General features: G+C 43.2%; 1 protein-coding gene across 1 annotated transcript in view; it reads left to right on the top strand.

Annotated features, from left to right (window-relative positions):
- The window catches only part of GPD2 (glycerol-3-phosphate dehydrogenase 2), a 64,722-nt gene that overhangs the window by 26,957 nt on the left and 19,575 nt on the right, over positions 1 to 18,190 (top strand). Inside the window, exons 4-6 of the mRNA XM_075710256.1 lie at positions 1,246 to 1,370; positions 2,355 to 2,452; positions 3,529 to 3,692. Of these exons, the coding sequence (XP_075566371.1) occupies positions 1,246 to 1,370; positions 2,355 to 2,452; positions 3,529 to 3,692 (387 nt within the window). The remainder of the gene's footprint in view (positions 1 to 1,245; positions 1,371 to 2,354; positions 2,453 to 3,528; positions 3,693 to 18,190) is intronic.

Below are 18,190 nucleotides of genomic sequence, written 5' to 3'. Positions count from 1 at the left end.
TACTCACGCTGGGTGCTGGAAGTCAGTGGTGCTTGCCCTGTAGGTATGTGCCAGAGGATGTGGCCAGGCTGTTGCCTGTATCTTATCATCAAAAGGCATCTGTTAATCATCTGTTTCTTGCAACTTTTCCTTTCACCTAACTTCCGTCACAGAGCCTGGCATCAGCCTCCTTCACGAAGAAGGTGCTGGCGCTTCCCTTGTACAAGGGATGCCGTGTAGACAGCGTTGGGGTCTATGGTTTTGTAGCGACTTCCATATGACATGGCGTGCCTTCACCCATGGAAAGCTTTTTCCTGGCCTTCAGGGTAACTGGGAACTTGTGCAACGAACATGCCAACCTCGCCCCAAGTGTTAGAATAAGCATTGCAACATTCCTCGTAGAGCACTTTGTGTTCTGGGTTTGCGTGACCGTCGGCGAGCCCTGTGGTTACCACTTCCTTGTGGTGGTCAGACTGTCAGTGCTGGCCAGCGTCAGGGAACACGTGTACGCAGTTTTGAGTAAATGTTTTTCTGAAATACTTAATAATATTTTGTAGCAAATGTTTTGTGTATGCGTGCGCCCTTTGCATAGGTAATGTGGAAAAGGAGGATGTCTGTGTGCTGTATGAGCACTGTAGTATCTGCATAGTAAGCTGTAGATGAACTTTTTCCCTCTGCTACGCCTCCTAGGTAAGCTGCTGTATTTTGTATTAAGCCTCAATTATCAAACAATTTTGCGTATAGGGCAGAATTCTGTATATGTGTACCTCGTTCTCTGGTGAGCTCTCCCTGAGCGGTGGGCATGCCCATGGCTGGCTCTCCTCTGGTTTTGGGCACATCTTAAGCAGACAAAGATGCCAGTTGTCTGCCTCTCTGGTACGCTGTTTAAATTGTTAGTGTGATAGGTTTAGAGCTCTCTGCTGCAAAGAGTTAAAAGTATTCGTGAAAATATTCTGTTCCTGCCATGAATACGAACTATAATTTGCTTGAGGGAGCATGGCCCCTATAATGTACTGTAATGCCTTTCTATTGTGAAATATCCAGGTTTTAATGTGCTTCTGTTTAAGTTCTGTTTTGACTTTTCCCTTAGGAAGGAGGCTAAAATTTTTCATTACAATATAGACAGTGCACTACACTTTGAATACAAATTTATCCATGTACAGAGTAATTTTTCTTCTGATTGTCTCTACCCTAGAGAAGTGTCTTTAATGAATTACATACAAATTGTGTAATTTAAGAAGTTAATTTGGTTTTCTGGTAACACAGGACTAAAAACAGCCCTTCTAGAAAGAGATGATTTCTCATCAGGGACCAGCAGCAGGAGTACTAAATTGATCCATGGTGGAGTGAGGTATCTTCAGAAGGCCATCATGAAGTTGGATTTTGAGCAGGTAATTGTTTATGCTGGTTGTTAAGCAAAAATTGCTGGTAGACACTTCCACTATCCCAATTATATCCAAGTCTCCTTTTTTATTTTTTCAATGCTTGACTGTTGTGTTCCACAGCTACTGTACATAGAAAGTGTCTTCTCCGGTTGAGCTTTCCGGACTGGGGAAATCGGTGCTGCTGCCTTTGGCTAATTTTTTTTATGGGCAGTCTAGTTGCCATACCTTGCAGACTGTGTATCCTCTGGGGAAGGAGGGCAGAGACAGGGCTGCCTTCAGAAGAAAAAGAGCTTCCTACCTGTCATGATCAGAACTTGGGGGAGTGAGTGGTTGTCCTGTTTATTTCGGGACAGAAAACATGGTAAATGAGTGATTATACATAAGGTAAATGAGTGATTATGTATAAATGCTTTTATGTATTCTTCTGTTGGTGGAAGCATGATGTTCTTGTTTGGGGAAATTGATTTGTCTTCTCACTGAAACCTCTCTAACTTAATGTTTTAGTGGTTATAATACCGCTACAGAAACGGTGACTTCTCAGGGCAAAAATGTATAAAACGTGCAGTTATCCAGCTATAGAAATCAGCCTTCTTTTTTGCCAAAGAACAACTTCATATTGATTCGTATTGATTGATTTGGAGAACACTTCTGCATTTGCAACTCGGAGTTAGTATGGGATTTAATTGTGGGGATCAGCACAGAAGCTATACCGTGGGATAGCTCTAACCCTCCTTAAGTGCCTCCTGCCCACAGTTAGGAGTAACACAGCTTTATGTTCAAATGCAAAATCATTCAACTGACCTGCCAAGACACCAACATGAAACCAGTGAAACTTAATTTTCTTGGGAAACTTACTTAACTTCTGATTTGTTTCAGCAAATCTCAGTGTGTCTTTGAAAGAACGGTAAACGTGAGAGCTTCAGTAAACAGTTTCTCATTAAATGTTGCACATAGAGACAAAACTGAGTAACGTACACTTCTATTTTTCAGTACAAGATGGTGAAAGAAGCACTTGAGGAGCGCGCAAATCTGCTCGAAATTGCTCCTCACCTATCAGCTCCTTTGCCGATAATGCTACCTGTTTACAAGTAAGCTCTGCTATAATATCTCTCCTTTACCATTGCTTTTGACAAGCGAGCTATTTCCCTGGAGAAGTTTCCAGGTGCCTCTTTCCAAGCATGTCTTTAAACCTGTCACAAGCTTTGTCCTCCAGGAGGTGAGATGTTGCCGTATTGTAGAAGCATTAAATTCTCTTACGGCACCGACCAGCTATCGCTGCTGTCTGGGAGCACCTCTCAGACTTCAGCTTTTCCGTGCATTTCTACCACCCCAGTGCGGTGGAGGAGGGCAGCCCGCAGCTGGAATGAACTCTCATGCCTGGGGTGTTACTTGCTGCTATTTCCAGTACATCCTTGTCTCCAGCACATGCTGTCATAGCGCTCTTAGCAATGTGCTGTTTAGTCCTTACAGCCACCAGTGTTCAGGGCAGTAATTCGGTGCATTTGCCTTCCGCAGCACACGACAGCTTGGTATTGAGAGAAGAGTTTGCCTCTCGCATGAGAGAGACTGACCTTAAGTGATTTGGGTTAGGTTTTTAGATCTGTAAGAACAGGTACTGGCTGTAACAGGCGGCTTAGAGCAGTGAGCTTTTGCTGAATGATCTTAATGTATGGCTTTATTCCTGTCTTGGTAGAAGGGGCTTGTAATAGCTGGAGCTCATCTAGGTCGGGGTCAGCTGCGTTTATTTGGTCCTGTTTGTGCAGGAGGCATGAGTTGAGATGTGTGTTTGAGGAGACCTTTCAGCTTGCACATATGGCCTGGTTCTTCCCTCAACACATAACTTTAATATCTCAGCTTGCACTGAAGTACAAACAGCCAGTTTGCGATCCTAATTCTAGAATAAATAAAGCTTTGAATCTGCTTGATTAACTGCACTGAGTAGATCAGTTGAAAACAGTAACAAACAATACATAAGTTCTTGCATATTTACATTATATTGTGATACAGTGAATTTCTGTGATGGTACAAAGTAAAACTGGTGAAATACAACACACTGTGGTATGTAACATGTTTATATTACAATAACAGTGTGTGCATGCACTTTTAAATTTTTTTTTTTTTTAATTTTATTTCATGGGGAATTTTTTTTTTTTTCCCCCTGCAGATGGTGGCAGTTGCCATACTACTGGTTTGGAATAAAACTATATGACCTCGTGGCTGGAAGTCAATGTCTGAAAAGTAGTTATGTCCTTAGCAAGTCAAGAGCCTTGGAGCTCTTTCCAATGCTACGCAAAGACGAGCTTGTTGGAGCTATTGTCTACTATGACGGTATGTTGCCTTTCTGTGCTTTTATTATTATGTTTTGCTGTGTTTTGGGGTGGGGAGGGAACACAGGTATGGGGAGGGAACACAGGTATGCAACTGTAGATCATGTACCTCGACTTTCTAAAGGGAAGAACAACAACTTGAAAGATTCAGCTTGCATCTTAAGCATTAATTTGGTAGATAAATTATGGTTTTCGCAACAGTAACTTACTGGATGTAGGAGAGAATGTATTAGCTTTCTTGGCTAGTAGGTATAGTGATATGTGAAAACATTCTAGTGTTCTGGTTATTCCCTACAACTTTCCAGCTGTGCATGATTTTGCTATACACATCTCAGACTGAACACTTCTTTCTGAGGTATCGTAAGTCAAGAAAGTGTGATCGTTCCAGTGGTGTTAAATGGTTTGCTGTAGCACTTCCACTGTGCAAGTAACTTCAAACCCATCCAGATGACCTGGTTGCTGGTTGTGGTTCTTGCACTGGGTTGGATGAGGCCTGGACCAATTGCTTTTTGTATCACCAGTAAAACTGGTTGCTCTGCAAAGACAGGGTTCATTGTAATTATAATCAAATACTAGAGATTGCTATAAGGCATGAATGGTTTCTGTTAAAACCCCCTTACATTTAAAGCGTTACAAATTCATGAGAGGGAAAAATGCTTCCAGCTTGAGTTATTTAGTCTATTGTATCAGCTAGCTTTAGGTGTGTTTTTGTATAACACTTACACAAAATCAGTGTCTGAGTGGGAGAAAATGAAGATGCTTTCTGCAAGTCTTTTGATGTTCATTCAAAATAGAATGATGATTTAATAGAACTCATTGCAGTTGTCCAGAAATAGCAGGTTTTGTGTTCAAAAGTGTTCACATGTATTCACGTTTGGAAGGAGCGTCACTTTTGCTTGTAATGTGAGAATGGATCAGCCTTTTTGTCTTGTTCTGTGAAGTAAGTCTAGTCGTAAGTCCCTAGCATGGCTGTATAGCAACAGGCAGCACTGGATCTTCTAAGCAAAGAACTTCTTGGCTCTGGCTCTGTCCCTTCAGTCTCTACAGATGCACAAGGCAATCTGAAGCAACCCTGGTGAAGGATCAGTTGACTTACTTGACAAATAACTGCCTAGAAACTTCGCTTGTCTGGAATATCGGTGTTTGTGTTGATGTAAGTGTGTCTTGAGCTTTATCCAAAGCTGCTGTGTCTCGGTACTTTTCAGTGTCATGCAGGTTACATCCCCGAACTGTCAGAACTTCAGTAATTAAAAAAATACAGAAATTCTACAAATTTTAAACAGTGATCTTTCCAATGTTTAGGTTTGAATACCGGGATACATTGTCGTAATTGCTTTCTTGAATGCTTTTTCTTTTCATCAGACTTATACGCTGTTTCATGATGTGTTTTTAGTTAGATTGGTATTCCCCCTTCTCCAGTCAGGCCTTTTCCACTCCCCGTCCAAGACAGAAAGTTTTGGTAAAACTTTCTTGGTAATGGGGCCAGCTCGGTAATATCAAAATGTCAGTTGTGCTCAGGATAGGGCAAAAAGCCATAGATTCCTTGCAGGCTTGGAAGAGCCCTCCAAAGAATAAATAGCTTAAATACTGATTTACTTCAGTAGCGGTTCAGTTCTAGTTAGTTTTTACCTGAAGATGTAGTTTCTGACCTTTTGGCAGCCGGAAAGGTCTTCAGACAAAATTGATTATAAAGGTAGTTCTTTTTAGAACTGCATTTACGCTACTCATCAGCTTATCAATAGGGGCTTTTGTACCGGGAAGTAGGAGGGACTCTCAAAACACCCTGGACTCGGGTAGTATTTATGCGGCTTCTGGCAAAAGCGCATGTTGATAGTGGCAAGTTGGCTCTTACAGAGCCCAACAGAATGAAAAAAAAAAGTTTACGTATTTGTGCAGGAATATATATGTGTAGGCTCTCATTCGGGAGTGGGGTGAGATTTAAGTAAAAAAAATTAAGTTCATCCTTTATCTCTGATGGAGACTGCATCTTCTCTAGCTTATTCTTAAGGTCTAGAGGAAATAAGTTAAAGTGAAATTTGTTATGGGATTATGTGGTATTTTTTGTATACTGTAACAAGAGCTGCTGTAAATAGCATACATAGAAGTAATTCAGATTTATTTTTTCATTACCATAAGCTATCCCTTAGACTGTTTTAAGGGATCCCAGGAGCATGCAAGAAGAACGAAGTGGTTCTCTTATCTGTAATTACACTTCTCATAAGAGCACTGTAACTTGAAATCTATTTATAATCTACTGAAATTTTTTTCAGATTAAATAGATAGTTTGGATGTGTCGCAGCTATTTACTACTCCTGCATTCTAAAGATACGCATTTACAAGATAGCCTTAAAATTTGACTTTGAGTTTCTTGGACGAATGATTGTTTTAAACAGTGTTACAATAAATGAAAATTGCGCACCAAGATACCATGTGGTCTGTTAGTGGAAAACATCTGTGCAGAAGCACAGTGCGGAGACATCTCTCTCATTCACAGAGTTCTGATGGTTTATTGCCTTCCCAAGCAGTAGGAAACAAACCCACTCTCTGCATATTGGAAACCAAGAAGTGTCAAATGGGGGGCGGGGAATAATGTACAAAATGTTAAAGAGCAGCTCAATGGAGAAAGAGGACTGTGTAATCACTCTGTTTATTCACACAAGTTTCATCAAATCAGGTAGCTGGCGGAGACTCTAAGGGTTCGCCTTCAGAGGAGCCGCTGCAATGCTAGCCGGACTCTCGGAGACTAATTTGGTGAGAGATACCAAAAATAGGCTTGAAGTTTTGCTGCCAGTGAAACTACTTGTTCATGCTAGTATATCTGGCCTTATTTTGCTTCACTTATAAGACTACAGTTTAGTTATCCAGATTTTAATGCATAATTTAAAGAAATGGTATTTTGCAGTTAAAACAATTCTGAAAGCTCCACCGAACCTCAGTTTCCCAGAAGAGTAAGGTGGTTCTGAAGGACTAACGTATGAAACTTGTGAGTTCATTATATACATTTGAGTGCTTTGAGGCTGCACCTAATCCAGAATAAAAACTTTCCAACTACAGCGTTAAACCAATTTTTAAGATGCCGCATTCCAGAATTAAATTTTGTCTGTAGTGACTCCTCTGTAGGTCAGCCTATGGCCCGCGGTGTAGATGGGCTCATGCTGTGTTGTAACACATCAATTATTTTATCATGATCAATTAACCTGTGTTCTGTCCACAGTAAATTTGTTTTAAGTCATAATGTTTCAGCAAGCATACTTTAGATCTGGTAAATTGTTACACTTGAATTTTAATGATATGCTTTCATGCCCTAAATCCAGAGGAATGAAGGACAAAAGGGAGAGGGAATTGAACTTTTAGAAGGGGATGATAAGACTGAATTAAACTCCTTTTAGTTCTTTCAGGAGGATTAGTCAAAATGGAGCATTAAATAAAGGCACAAATAAAGATATGACCTCCTTTAAGACACGTATTTCCTCTGTCCATCCCTTCTGTCTTCTCTAAATAACAAATAAATTGGCCTCTTAAGAATGGCGTGTCTTAACTGGTTCTGTATGTGCAGTTAAATGTAGTTTTATCTTGTTTCCTTGCTTTTCCCTACTCCTGTCTCAATCGTACTTTCTTTGCGTTTGTAGCTGTTAATAGCACCTACTGGCCGCATCTCACTGTTGGGCATGTTGATCACTGCCACCAAAGGGAAGAATTAAAAACATTCATTATGTAGGTTATTTTTTTTATGTGATAAAACCACCTGTCCAGTTGTGACTTATTGGCGGCAATGTTCTTTTGCAAAGGAAATATCAGGAATGCTCTCTGTTTTGTTTTGTAATTGTTGATCAAACTAGCGGCATGTCAGATAATCCATTATTCATGACTCTGTTGTGTTCTGAAATGTTGCTGCGGTATTCTTAATTACATTTTTTTTTTAAATGTTTATACAGGCAAAAAAAAAAAAAAATGGTACATTATAAATGTTGGAAGTACCAGCAACAGCAAATCACAGACTTTACCAGAGGCTATTCTTGCTCTGTCTCAGCATCGGGAAACTAAAGCATATGTTGGATGTTAGCCTGGGTGTACACAATGTGTCCTATTTATTCAAGGTTTTCTTTGAAGCCTCAACTTACAAGTTTGTTTCTTAGGGGTACATGTCAGACTTCATTTAGCATTTGTTGATATTAGGATACTCCTGAACAGCAAAAAGGCAACATTTTGGGGGAAGAACGTGGCTGCTATCTGAGCAGTGATCTGTCAGTTCCACTTATGTAGCTCAAGGAAAACTGGAGAAGAGGCACTGTGGAGACGCTGGGTTGAGATCTCAAGATCATAGGCAGAATTATTTTAAAGCACTTTAAATGGAAGAATTAATCTCCATTTAAATTATACATAGTTCATTATGTTAAGAACTAGGAAAAACATTAAAGCAGAGATCCAACTGGCCAGAATATTTCAATTTAAAGTGTTTAGAAATTCTAAGTGGCGCAATTCTTTTAAAGAAGCATTATTTTTCTATCTGTAGGTGCCTGCAGACTCTTCTGTTAACATATTTTGCCTTGCAAGATGAGCCTTTAGGTGTGTAAGGAAAACCTGTGTTCTGGAATCGGTCATGAATGCGAGATTTTGGGTCTGCTTTCACCCCGCTCTTTGAATTTACTGCTATTTCCTGAAAGCAGGAATTAACATACACTACTTCTGTGACTCTTTTGCCGCATGAAGGTATTGGATTGTTTAAGGTCTTGTTCTACTAATTTCCGGTATACTTGCTGCGACGTAAGTGATTGGTTTTTACTTTTTGCATTCTCGGTATTTTTGTATGTATTCTCTCCTGAAATATTAAATATGGAGGTTATTTAAAGGTAGAAAAAGAAGCTTTGGCAGAGGATTTAGCTTTCCTTGCTTACAGCAAACCCCACGAGAAATCCTTCTCAGGCACACGTGCGCACACAGACACATACACGCAAAAATCAATGCAAAAGAGTAGGGCATTCATTAAGCTGTCAAAAATGGAATAAATGCTTTTTTTTTATTTAGGCTCTTGTAGCTATTTTTCCTAGTTTTTGAGTGTGTCCTGAATTATGAAATGTTATGGCTTTATAATTCATATTTGACAAATTAATATTTTGCGAATGTTGAGCTGTAGTAGGGGTATTACCCTGTTACAGACGCAGACAACTGTGTGACTTTTTTTCCTTCCCTGGATATAAAAACTCTTTGACAGTTTGTCACTAAAAAGACTTTCTATAGGTGAAATACACGGCTAACCGTATTTCTCGGCATTTCAAAATTGAAGCTGGATGAATGAAAGAAGCCTTGCAGGCACACTAACTGCAGGTATAACCTGGAAAATACCGCGCGTATTCTCCATATCCCGTTGCTTTCAAATGCATTTTGCCCCATGTTCTGTGTAATAGAGTTGTGTGCGAGATCCTGAAGAAAATCGGCAGCCTGCTACGAGAGGGCTTGTAAAGGTAATAGCGGCTGCCTCTAGTGGAACGCCTGTAAAATGAAATGCGCGGCTCCGGCTGAACCTAAGGAAGCGGTAGCATTTTTCCTTGCTGGCGTTAGTATAAACACTGGTGGGGATCCCTCGTAAAGCGCTGCTTCCCGATTCTCTGATAAAATGCGCTGGGTCTCCGTTTGCTTGTAGCGCTTCCCGGCGCCCGGTGGCTCCGGTCACGCCGTGCTCCATTCCCTCGGAGCCTTTTTTATCGTTTTTCGAAAGGGCTAAAGCCAATAGCCGAAAATGGCTTGCGTCTTTAACCCGGTTTCGCCTCTGTCAGAGGGTGCAGCCGCACCGGCGGCCCCGCAGGAGCGGCCCTTTGCTCCGAACAAAAGGCACCGTGCATCCGCAGCGCTCTTCCTCCCCGTGCCGGAGGCGTCCTTCCCAAAAGCCTGCAGACGATAACTGCGTCTCCTGCTGTACCTGTAACAATTTAATTGTGTAAGTCAGCCCAGTCAAGCATCCCAGGCTCATGACTGGGAGACATGAAATTCATTGTCATTATTGTCCCTGTCATTTTGGATCATTATATCCTGCTGCAGAATTTTCCTCACTCCAGTGCTTTCTTACCTCCAGGAAGCAGGGATTATGGCTGAGGTTGGGGTGGGGGCAGGACTGTGAACTACATTTACCTCAGGGGAGCCACAGATTAAATTGGCTTTGCTCTCTGACTTGCTGGATTCGTCTGTTTGTACGCTGTGGGTTTAAGGTTGGAAATGATGAATATTCTAGTGAATTCTGTGCCTCTCTCTCTTTTTTTTTTTTCTTTTTTTTTTTAATGCTCGTATAAGCAAAGGATGGGTTTTGTGTCCCTTAAGAAGTGAACGGGGAATAATTCTTCAGATCACGTTACCTAAAAGATTTAAGATTATTCCTGAGCAAAACGACATTATTTGCACGTTGTGCCACAAACATCTGAGCGTTCCCCAGTGTGCCGTGGCTTTTAGGGGAAAGACTCCACCGAAGCATGTAACTCTGCTGTAATTTATATGTGTGCATTTTATGTGAACTTAATAGTCGGTCATTAGTTAATATGTACACTGTTCCATATCGTAGGTATGATTATATGTATGTTGAAGGAAAATGGATTATAGGATGCCTCTACATCTTGCTGCTCCTTCCCCTGCTCCGGTGGCCGAACCATTTGGGGTACAGGGCCGGAGCAGCGCCGATCCTCGGGAATGGCCCGGGAGGTGCACGTTGCTCATCTTCCTCGCCGCGCTCCTCCTCTCCCATCAGCAGACTTCACCTGGCCCAGCACCTCCTGGCCTGTTTCTGCATCTGTTCATGCACGGGGTCGCTCTAGGTTCAGGGGAGAATAATCAGTTAAAACGCTGCTGCTCGACTTCTCCATCGGACGGGGTGGATCCCTCCATCAGCGGCTCCCCTGCCGGCTCCCCTGCCTGGCACCGCTCGGTGCATGTGGTCCCCTCCAGCTGGCACCCCATTGTGTAGTAGTAGTATCATTGAGGTTGGAAAAGACCTTGAAGATCATCCAGTCCAACCATTAACCCAACACTGCCAGGTCCCCTCCAGCTGGCACCCCATTGCCCGGCCCGGCCCCTCGCAGCGTGCCACGTCCCCGGGAGCAGCGCCGACGGCAGTCCGTCCCTCCTGTGACTTCACAGTAGTATCATAGTGTAGTAGTAGCGTCGTTGAGGTTGGAAAAGACCTTGAAGATCATCCAGTCCAACCATTAACCCAACACTAGCAAGTCCACCACTAAACCCATTAAGGGCAGAGTCATAATTTCATGTTTCCTGCCTTGGTGGCTGGATTATTTTTAGTGAAAGTAAAACTAGAACAGAATCTTGTTCCCTGGCTGGTCCCTCCATCCCCGGCCGGTCTCCGCTGGGTCGCGCAGCGGAGGCGGGCGTCCCGCTGCCGAACACGACACGCGGTAGCCAACAAGTAGATCACTACTTCATTTAGGCTTGAAAAATAGCTGTTGCTGCACACAAAGCAAAGCTTGCCCAGACTGGGAAGCTGTTAGGGTGGGCGCTGGGCGCACGCGTCGGCACGTGTGCTGGTGCTGCGCTGCACTGACATCACCGCGCTTCTTCCCGGCGCGGTGGCACGGCCGCGGCAGACCTGCCGTGACAGTTGTTCGCGGTGACATTTCGGCACGGCTTCCATAAACTGACAGTGACAATGTTTAGTTTCGTTTTAACACTGTGCTTTTACTTGCGCTGACATTGCAATATGAGTGTAGTGACAAGTTGAAGGCTGATACAAAAGAAGTGGGAAACAACATAATTACAAAGCAGTAGCACAGAACAATAATTCCAAATTTTGTCTCTCGCTCGATTTGCCTGGATATTCTGGCTTAATTTTGTATGCCGATATCTTAGTTTCAGTAGGAGTTTTAGCTTCTGTTCCATAACTTGGCAGTAGACTCGGTTAGACAGACGTTCTCAGGGTATTGTGATTCTTATTTTTTTCTTTTTTAAAAGCTTTTATGGGCTTCCTGTCTCTTGCTTCTGTTATTCGTTTGTTTATAACTCTGTACGTAAGTTGGAACGTGTCATACTTTCATTTCCTAATCTTCATTGTGGTCTTGTTCATTTTTATCCGTACATGCAGTTTGTTTGGTCACAGGTTCCTCCATTCCTTTAATCTTGCCTTATGAAAGTAATCTTGGATTTCTCAAGTTCCCTAAGCTTGTCTTGTAGAATAGTGGTTACGTTGCATTTTGGGCGGTCTCTGCAGCGTACTCGCAAGCCGCGTGTCTCAAGGCTTGATAAATGTCGCTGTTATTGCTAAATGGGCATCGGTCCTTCCCGACCCTTGAGGAGCAGAACCCGAAAGTCGGATGCTGATGGCTACCTCTTCACCTCCATCGCTCCAGGAGTAGAGAAGCTTATTTCTTGTGGTCTAAGGTGGTGCTAAATGGAGGAAGCAAGAAATTACTTAAAACGACTGCTGCTGGATTATTTAAACTTGATGTGTCAAATCTGAGTTTGAATCTGTTAGAATAAATTTACCTGTGAGAAGGCCAAGCTCAAGGCTTCCCTTTCCATCAAAGCTCCTACAGAGGGAGGGCTGAAAATATCTGCATCGTGGGGCAGATCTTGAAGAGCTAAACTGTGGCGTGTGTGGCTTTTCCCAGCGCAGAGTGCGTATTTGGATGTGTCTCCTCCCCACCTGGCTGGGCCGTATGTCAGCAGCACAGATAACGCAGTGGAAAGCAGAATGCAAATTGTACGTGGTTTGTACGAGGAGTATTAGCAGCCTGGTGTGGTATTGCTGTGCTCTTACCCGTGGGCGGCGTGGAACTGATTTAACTGAGTCAGAACGCTCTTCCCTCTGAAGCGGTCCAAGAACAAATGCGTGCATGCTACGTATCCTAGAAAGTCTGTTAGTTTTCAGCGAATTTTTGACTTAAGTTTCATGTGATTTGGAGAGCAAGAAATAGTTCAGGTCTGAGGGCATTTTTAATGACATGTGACTCATGAGTCAAATTCGATGTTTACCTCTGAACTTACTCTACTTATGTTTGGGGAGAAGAACTCGCTGAGTTCTTTTTCAGAGAAGTCTGGAACAATTTTGAGTCACTCCAGCTGATTCATAATGCCTAAACTTGGATCTAGCTGACTTTCGTATGTACAACAGATGTTGAGTTCCTGTTTTAATGCTTGTAATAAAACTGTTCATGCAATTAAGCACTTATTTAAAAATTAGAGGATGCAGGCCGTCCTGGTAACTTAGTTATGTATAGTGATGTATAATTATCACTTATTAGCCTTAAATTTGGCAAGGTTTTGGTAAGGTTTGTATATACACAGCAAGAAAACTTCCATGCATATGAAATAAATTACCCAGTTTCATGCAGTGCTTTTCTTTACTGTGTGCATGCAATTATCTAGTGCAAGGCCGTTGTAAGAATATAGTGTATAGGTACAGAAATATGCTTTTAAAATAACTTTCAGAGTATCAGTGCTTTTGGGGAGAATGGGTGTCGTCATTGCGGTGATGCAGTAATATCCCCGTCTTGGTGCTGGGTGACAGGTTTTTGGGTATGTTCCAATTCCAAGGGACTGCCACGTGAGTTGCAGTTCAGTATTCTAGTTAAATAAGCGGAGCTCACTGGTATCAGTAAGGGAGTAACCTACAAGCAAGAGATTAATTTGCAAGTATTTGTTTGTCTTTATTCCCTCAGCTTTTTAAAAGAAAACAAAACAAAAACCCCCTACTTACTTGCACGGCCGCATTATGTAGGGATATAAAACTGTGACCGTACTGTGGGCACAGCGCTCTCATTCAAATATTTCTTTTAATGTATTTTTCCTTTCAAAGAAGCCTGGTAGGTGGTTCTACAGAAAGATTTGCCCTCTTGAGAAAGTTCATTAAGACTGTCATACAGCTTCTTGCATGGCTAATTTCCAACTCTCCATTAAACTTGACCTCCACAGCAATAACCAGACATGCCTAATCAGAAAAGACTGTAAATTGAGAAAAGGTGAGAAGCCTTTCGTGTGTGTTGCAGGGACCAACCTGTTCTTTAAAGCAAGAAGTTTGCAAACCCACACATTACAGCTATTGCTGTTGCAGAATGAGCCAAAGTGTATTTGGGGCAATTGCCGCAACGCTTGCGTGCGTTGTTAGGTGACTAACGGTCATGCAGCAGGTATACTCGATAACGGAGTGTTAGTTCTTAGCATAAAAAGGTTAAAATGAACAAAAGTTACGCTCGTAGGATTAAAAGAGCTTCTGGCTTCTTAAACCAAAGAAAAAAAGCAGTCACTGGCCACTGTGTGCTGTTTATCTTCAACGGCATGGAGCTGCAGAGGAGAAAGCAGGAGTTGGTATGAAAGTAATAGGTGTCAGAGCGACACAGGACGGAACGTACTAGAACTGCCAGAGTGCCTGATTAGCGCTGTAGTTTTCACACAACTCTACTGAATCAGTCACAAACAAATTTCTACAGTCTGTGGGCTATGTTACCACTACTGGCTGTGGTTCAGCATTGATAAAAATAAAATTGAATGTACACTATGTGCACTCTGTGGGAGGATTCTTTTAGTGCCAACGGAAGCATTGTCTGTTCGTCTTTGAAGAAATACAACATTTGCTACTAAGGAATGAAAATAGAATTTTCCTAAATTACACAAAAAAGAAATTATAAACCAAATGGCATCACTGTTGGTCTTAAAATGATGTAGGACACACTTACACAAAATGTCTTCACGCACTAAATGTCTTCAGCAGTATGCCTTCTAAGAATAAGGGGTTTTTTGGGAGGATTTGGTGTTAATTTAATGGAAGCACTTAGGCTGGTGTTTTGTTAAAAGCGAGGTTGACTACCCTTAATAAAAATTAAAGCATCACTCCATTATTACTGTATTACAAGCAGATGACAACAGTGAATAATGAGAGGGATGATTCTTTCAGTTTTTCTTGCTAGAAGTAACATAAAGGATTTAAACATCCTCTTACTTTTGGGAGCCATCACGGGAGGAGTTGCAAAGAAAACTCAGAATGTTCCATCCGTTGGCTCTTGGACGCTTCTTCCAAAGATGCTGAGGTACGGCTGCCTTTCGCACCACCGCTGAGACGCATCCAGCTGACAGCTGCCACGCACACAACAAACACGTGCTCTCAGAACGAGCCCTCGAGCCGCGGGACTGAAGCAGCAGTGACCGCTCCAGGGCAGGGTGTTTGCGAACATCTGTTGTTGGTGAATGTCATAATGGTAATTTCACTGTATTGCCTACAGGTTAGTTATGAGATCTTCCAGAGCTTGCTCATTTATGGAAAAGGATGCCAAATTAATTTGGCTTAGCCCTTTTTGTTGTTATAAAATAACTTTCTGGCTTAACAACATCTTGGAAAAAAAACCCCATGATATCATAGAGGGTTTGTCTCTGGTAGCAAGGGGAAGCAGTTGTTTGCTTTGCTTTGGCGCACCAGTGGCTGCTGTGCAGGACAGGGGATGCAGAGCTATCTTAAGGAGGTAATCCAGGACCTTCCACAGAAACTTTTGGTTACCTTGCAGTGTATCACACAACTATGCCTTGGGTTTCCTGGGCATCTTCTGAACATGGTGAAGGTGCTCGTGTCAAGAAAGCTTTACACGTCTATTCTGGTGGAAGTTAAGCTTGGAGGTGCTTTTATCTTGGCTTTGGACGATCTCCGAATCCTACCTGGGGAGAATGGCGTCTAAGTGAAAAGTCAAAAAGGTTGAGATGCAGAATCTTTGCTTCATCCTTCGGTTTCTCTCTAGAGTGGTAAGGATCATCTAAGTATCAGGACACAGACCAATCTCTTTGCAAGAAACATTCCTGATTCCAAACTAGCACATGTGTAAATAACTAGTTTTACTTTAATTGGCAGAAAATACGCTTTGTCAGCTGTGAGTGGTGCTGTAGTAAGAACTGATCTGGCTACGGAACCTTTATAATGGTGGGTGTGCATGGAGGAACAGCAACCGCTTCTTCCGACGTCAAGAATAAAAGATAATTGCATATAAAGTGCAGGATTTTAACCTAATTGTCTGGGGGAATATGTGCACATGTGAGTTGGAGGGCTTTAAAAAAAAAAGCTGTTCCTGAGTATAAAAACTATTGTACTGTGACCTGATGTCTACCAAACTGTTGCAGTATTATTCTCCACAGATGATAAATTTCTGAGCCGGTAAGTCACTCTTCATTTCTTTCAAATCCAGACCTCTACAGATCTCTGCTGTTTATACTATGAAATACTCTAGGACTCCACGCTGTAGATCACATCGATGTGAAGCCAGTGGGTTTTTCTAGATGTGTAGTTAATCAGGAACAGGTTATTTCCCAGTCCTCTTCCTGCAAATATGTTACACAGGCACTCAGAGTTCCTTTTGGACAGCTGAGAATTGAGTAATGGCAAGGGGTTTCTCACATCGGAATAACGATGAGGGGAAAATGGATGAGAGTTTCAGAGGAAGCATGAAAATGTTGTCTTGAACACAGTAGTCCAAGCCCTGAAGTGCACCGAGCATATCCTTAGCTCGCTCTGACATTAGGAGTTTCAACAAAATGCTGAGCAGCTCTTGGCTTTTGGGTTTAATAAACAGTTGTTACTTAGATGTTTGTTCTTTTTAGAAATTACACCTGTTCCCACATTATTTATTCTGCCGATTTGGCTTCTCTGGATTGCTTTTGGTCTGGACAATTAAGTCGCAACACTGGGAAGAGGCAAGCTTGCAAAATTTAGAGAGTAAGACTTCCCATAGACCAGAGCTAATATTGGCTAGCAGCGTAAATCGTGCTGCTTTTGCGTGGTGAACCCACGCCCTGCGTCAGGGAAAACCCGTTTGTATGGGTGCCGCCTGACGCACCGACGGCAGGAGCAAGTTGACGGGGGAGCAAAAAGTAACTGAGGGAACCCTCTTGGCCCTGGGGTCCTTCTGCAGCAGAAGGAGAAATCCTGCCGCACGGGGACGGGTGCTTCAGGGTTTCATTTACGCGCAGACGGCGCTTGGTTGGGGGTGGTGGTTCTGCTCTGCGCTGGGCTGCTTGTCCCGCACAGCCGAGACTGGCGGGGCCCCGCACGTCAGGCGGTCCCAGGTCAGGCGGGACCCCGCGCGTCAGGCGGGACCCCGCGCGTCAGGCGGGACCCCGCGTGTCAGGCGGTGCCAGGTCAGGCGGGACCCCGCGCGTCAGGCGGTCCCACGTCAGGCGGGACCCCGCGCATCAGGCGGTCCCACGTCAGGCGGGACCCCGCGCGTCAGGCGGTCCCACGTCAGGCGGGACCCCGCGCGTCAGGCGGTCCCACGTCAGGCGGGACCCCGCGCATCAGGCGGGACCCCGCGCGTCAGGCGGGACCCCGCGCGTCAGGCGGTCCCAGGTCAGGCGCCACAATGCGGAGGGGTGTCTCCAGAGCACTGCACTTCCGAAAGCCTTCGACTCTGGGCTAGAGGAGCGTTTTGTGGATTACTTTGGAGTATGTGCTGCGTTCTGCTTTGCCTGGAAGCAGCTACTGTACAGCAGCTCGTCGCTGTTCTTCGTCTTTTCTCCGTCTGCTGCTCCCTCTGTATACGAGAGAGACGTTCTCTCAGCCCTGCGTTAAAACGTCAAGGTTTGAGGTAAACCTCTTAAGGTGGTTTTACCCGTTCCCTGACGCTACCGCAGCGTAAATGTTGATGCATTTATTTAATGATTTGCCTGCCACTTCTGACAGATGGTTGTTTAGTCTTATGCGTCTTGTGTGATGGAGCATCCCCAACTTTTCTTGACATCTCGCTCAGTTGTTTTGCTGTTCTTTTCTGCAGTTTATTCTGGGCATTGTTTGCTTAGTTGAATTGGAGTTAGTGTTTGTTTCTTCATCGGTGCTTTATCATGTTACTGTTTCTGTACGCTTCGCAGAACTTTTTTTCCTGCAGTTGAAGACTGATTGCAGTGTATCGCCTGGGCTGTGTTAGAATGAGCAGCTCGGGGAGGGGAGGTGGTGCCTTCGAAGCATTGATCCCATCTTTATAACTTTGCCCTTTTAGCTGGGAACAGATTAGTTGCGCAGTGGCTGGAGATTGCACAGGCAGAATCAGAAGGACCAAACTTTACATAAACCATTTATACTAAACGCTGGGAATGCTGGCAACATAAATCAACTACAATATCTATTACAAATTTATCACTTTATCAGTATTATCTTTGCTAGAAGCGGGTCCAAACACGTGGGGAAGTGAACCGTACCTCAGGAAGTTTACCCCTCTCGTAAATTAATTATTCAGGACACACAGAGCCTGGCCCCTTCAGTGTATAGTAATTCTTTCCAGCCAGCATCCAGGACTTTAACTTCAGTGGCAATAATAAATAGGAAAAGTCTCAGGTGAAGCCAGTATTTCAAAGTAATTAATCATCTTCCCCTCATGGTCCCTCCGCCTCTCTCTTGGTTTTCTTTAACGAGGGAATTTCAGTAATAAATCTTTAATGATATATGTTAAGAATCCTTCATTAATTCTTGTCTACTTATTTCTCTTTTTTGGATGCTTTTATGTTGTATGTTGGGAAGTTAAAATGCATATACGAGGA

This window comes from Pelecanus crispus, chromosome 5, assembly GCF_030463565.1.
Source record: "Pelecanus crispus isolate bPelCri1 chromosome 5, bPelCri1.pri, whole genome shotgun sequence".
Taxonomy (NCBI): Eukaryota; Metazoa; Chordata; class Aves; order Pelecaniformes; family Pelecanidae; genus Pelecanus; species Pelecanus crispus.
This window is presented reverse-complemented; position numbering and strand designations above follow the sequence as displayed.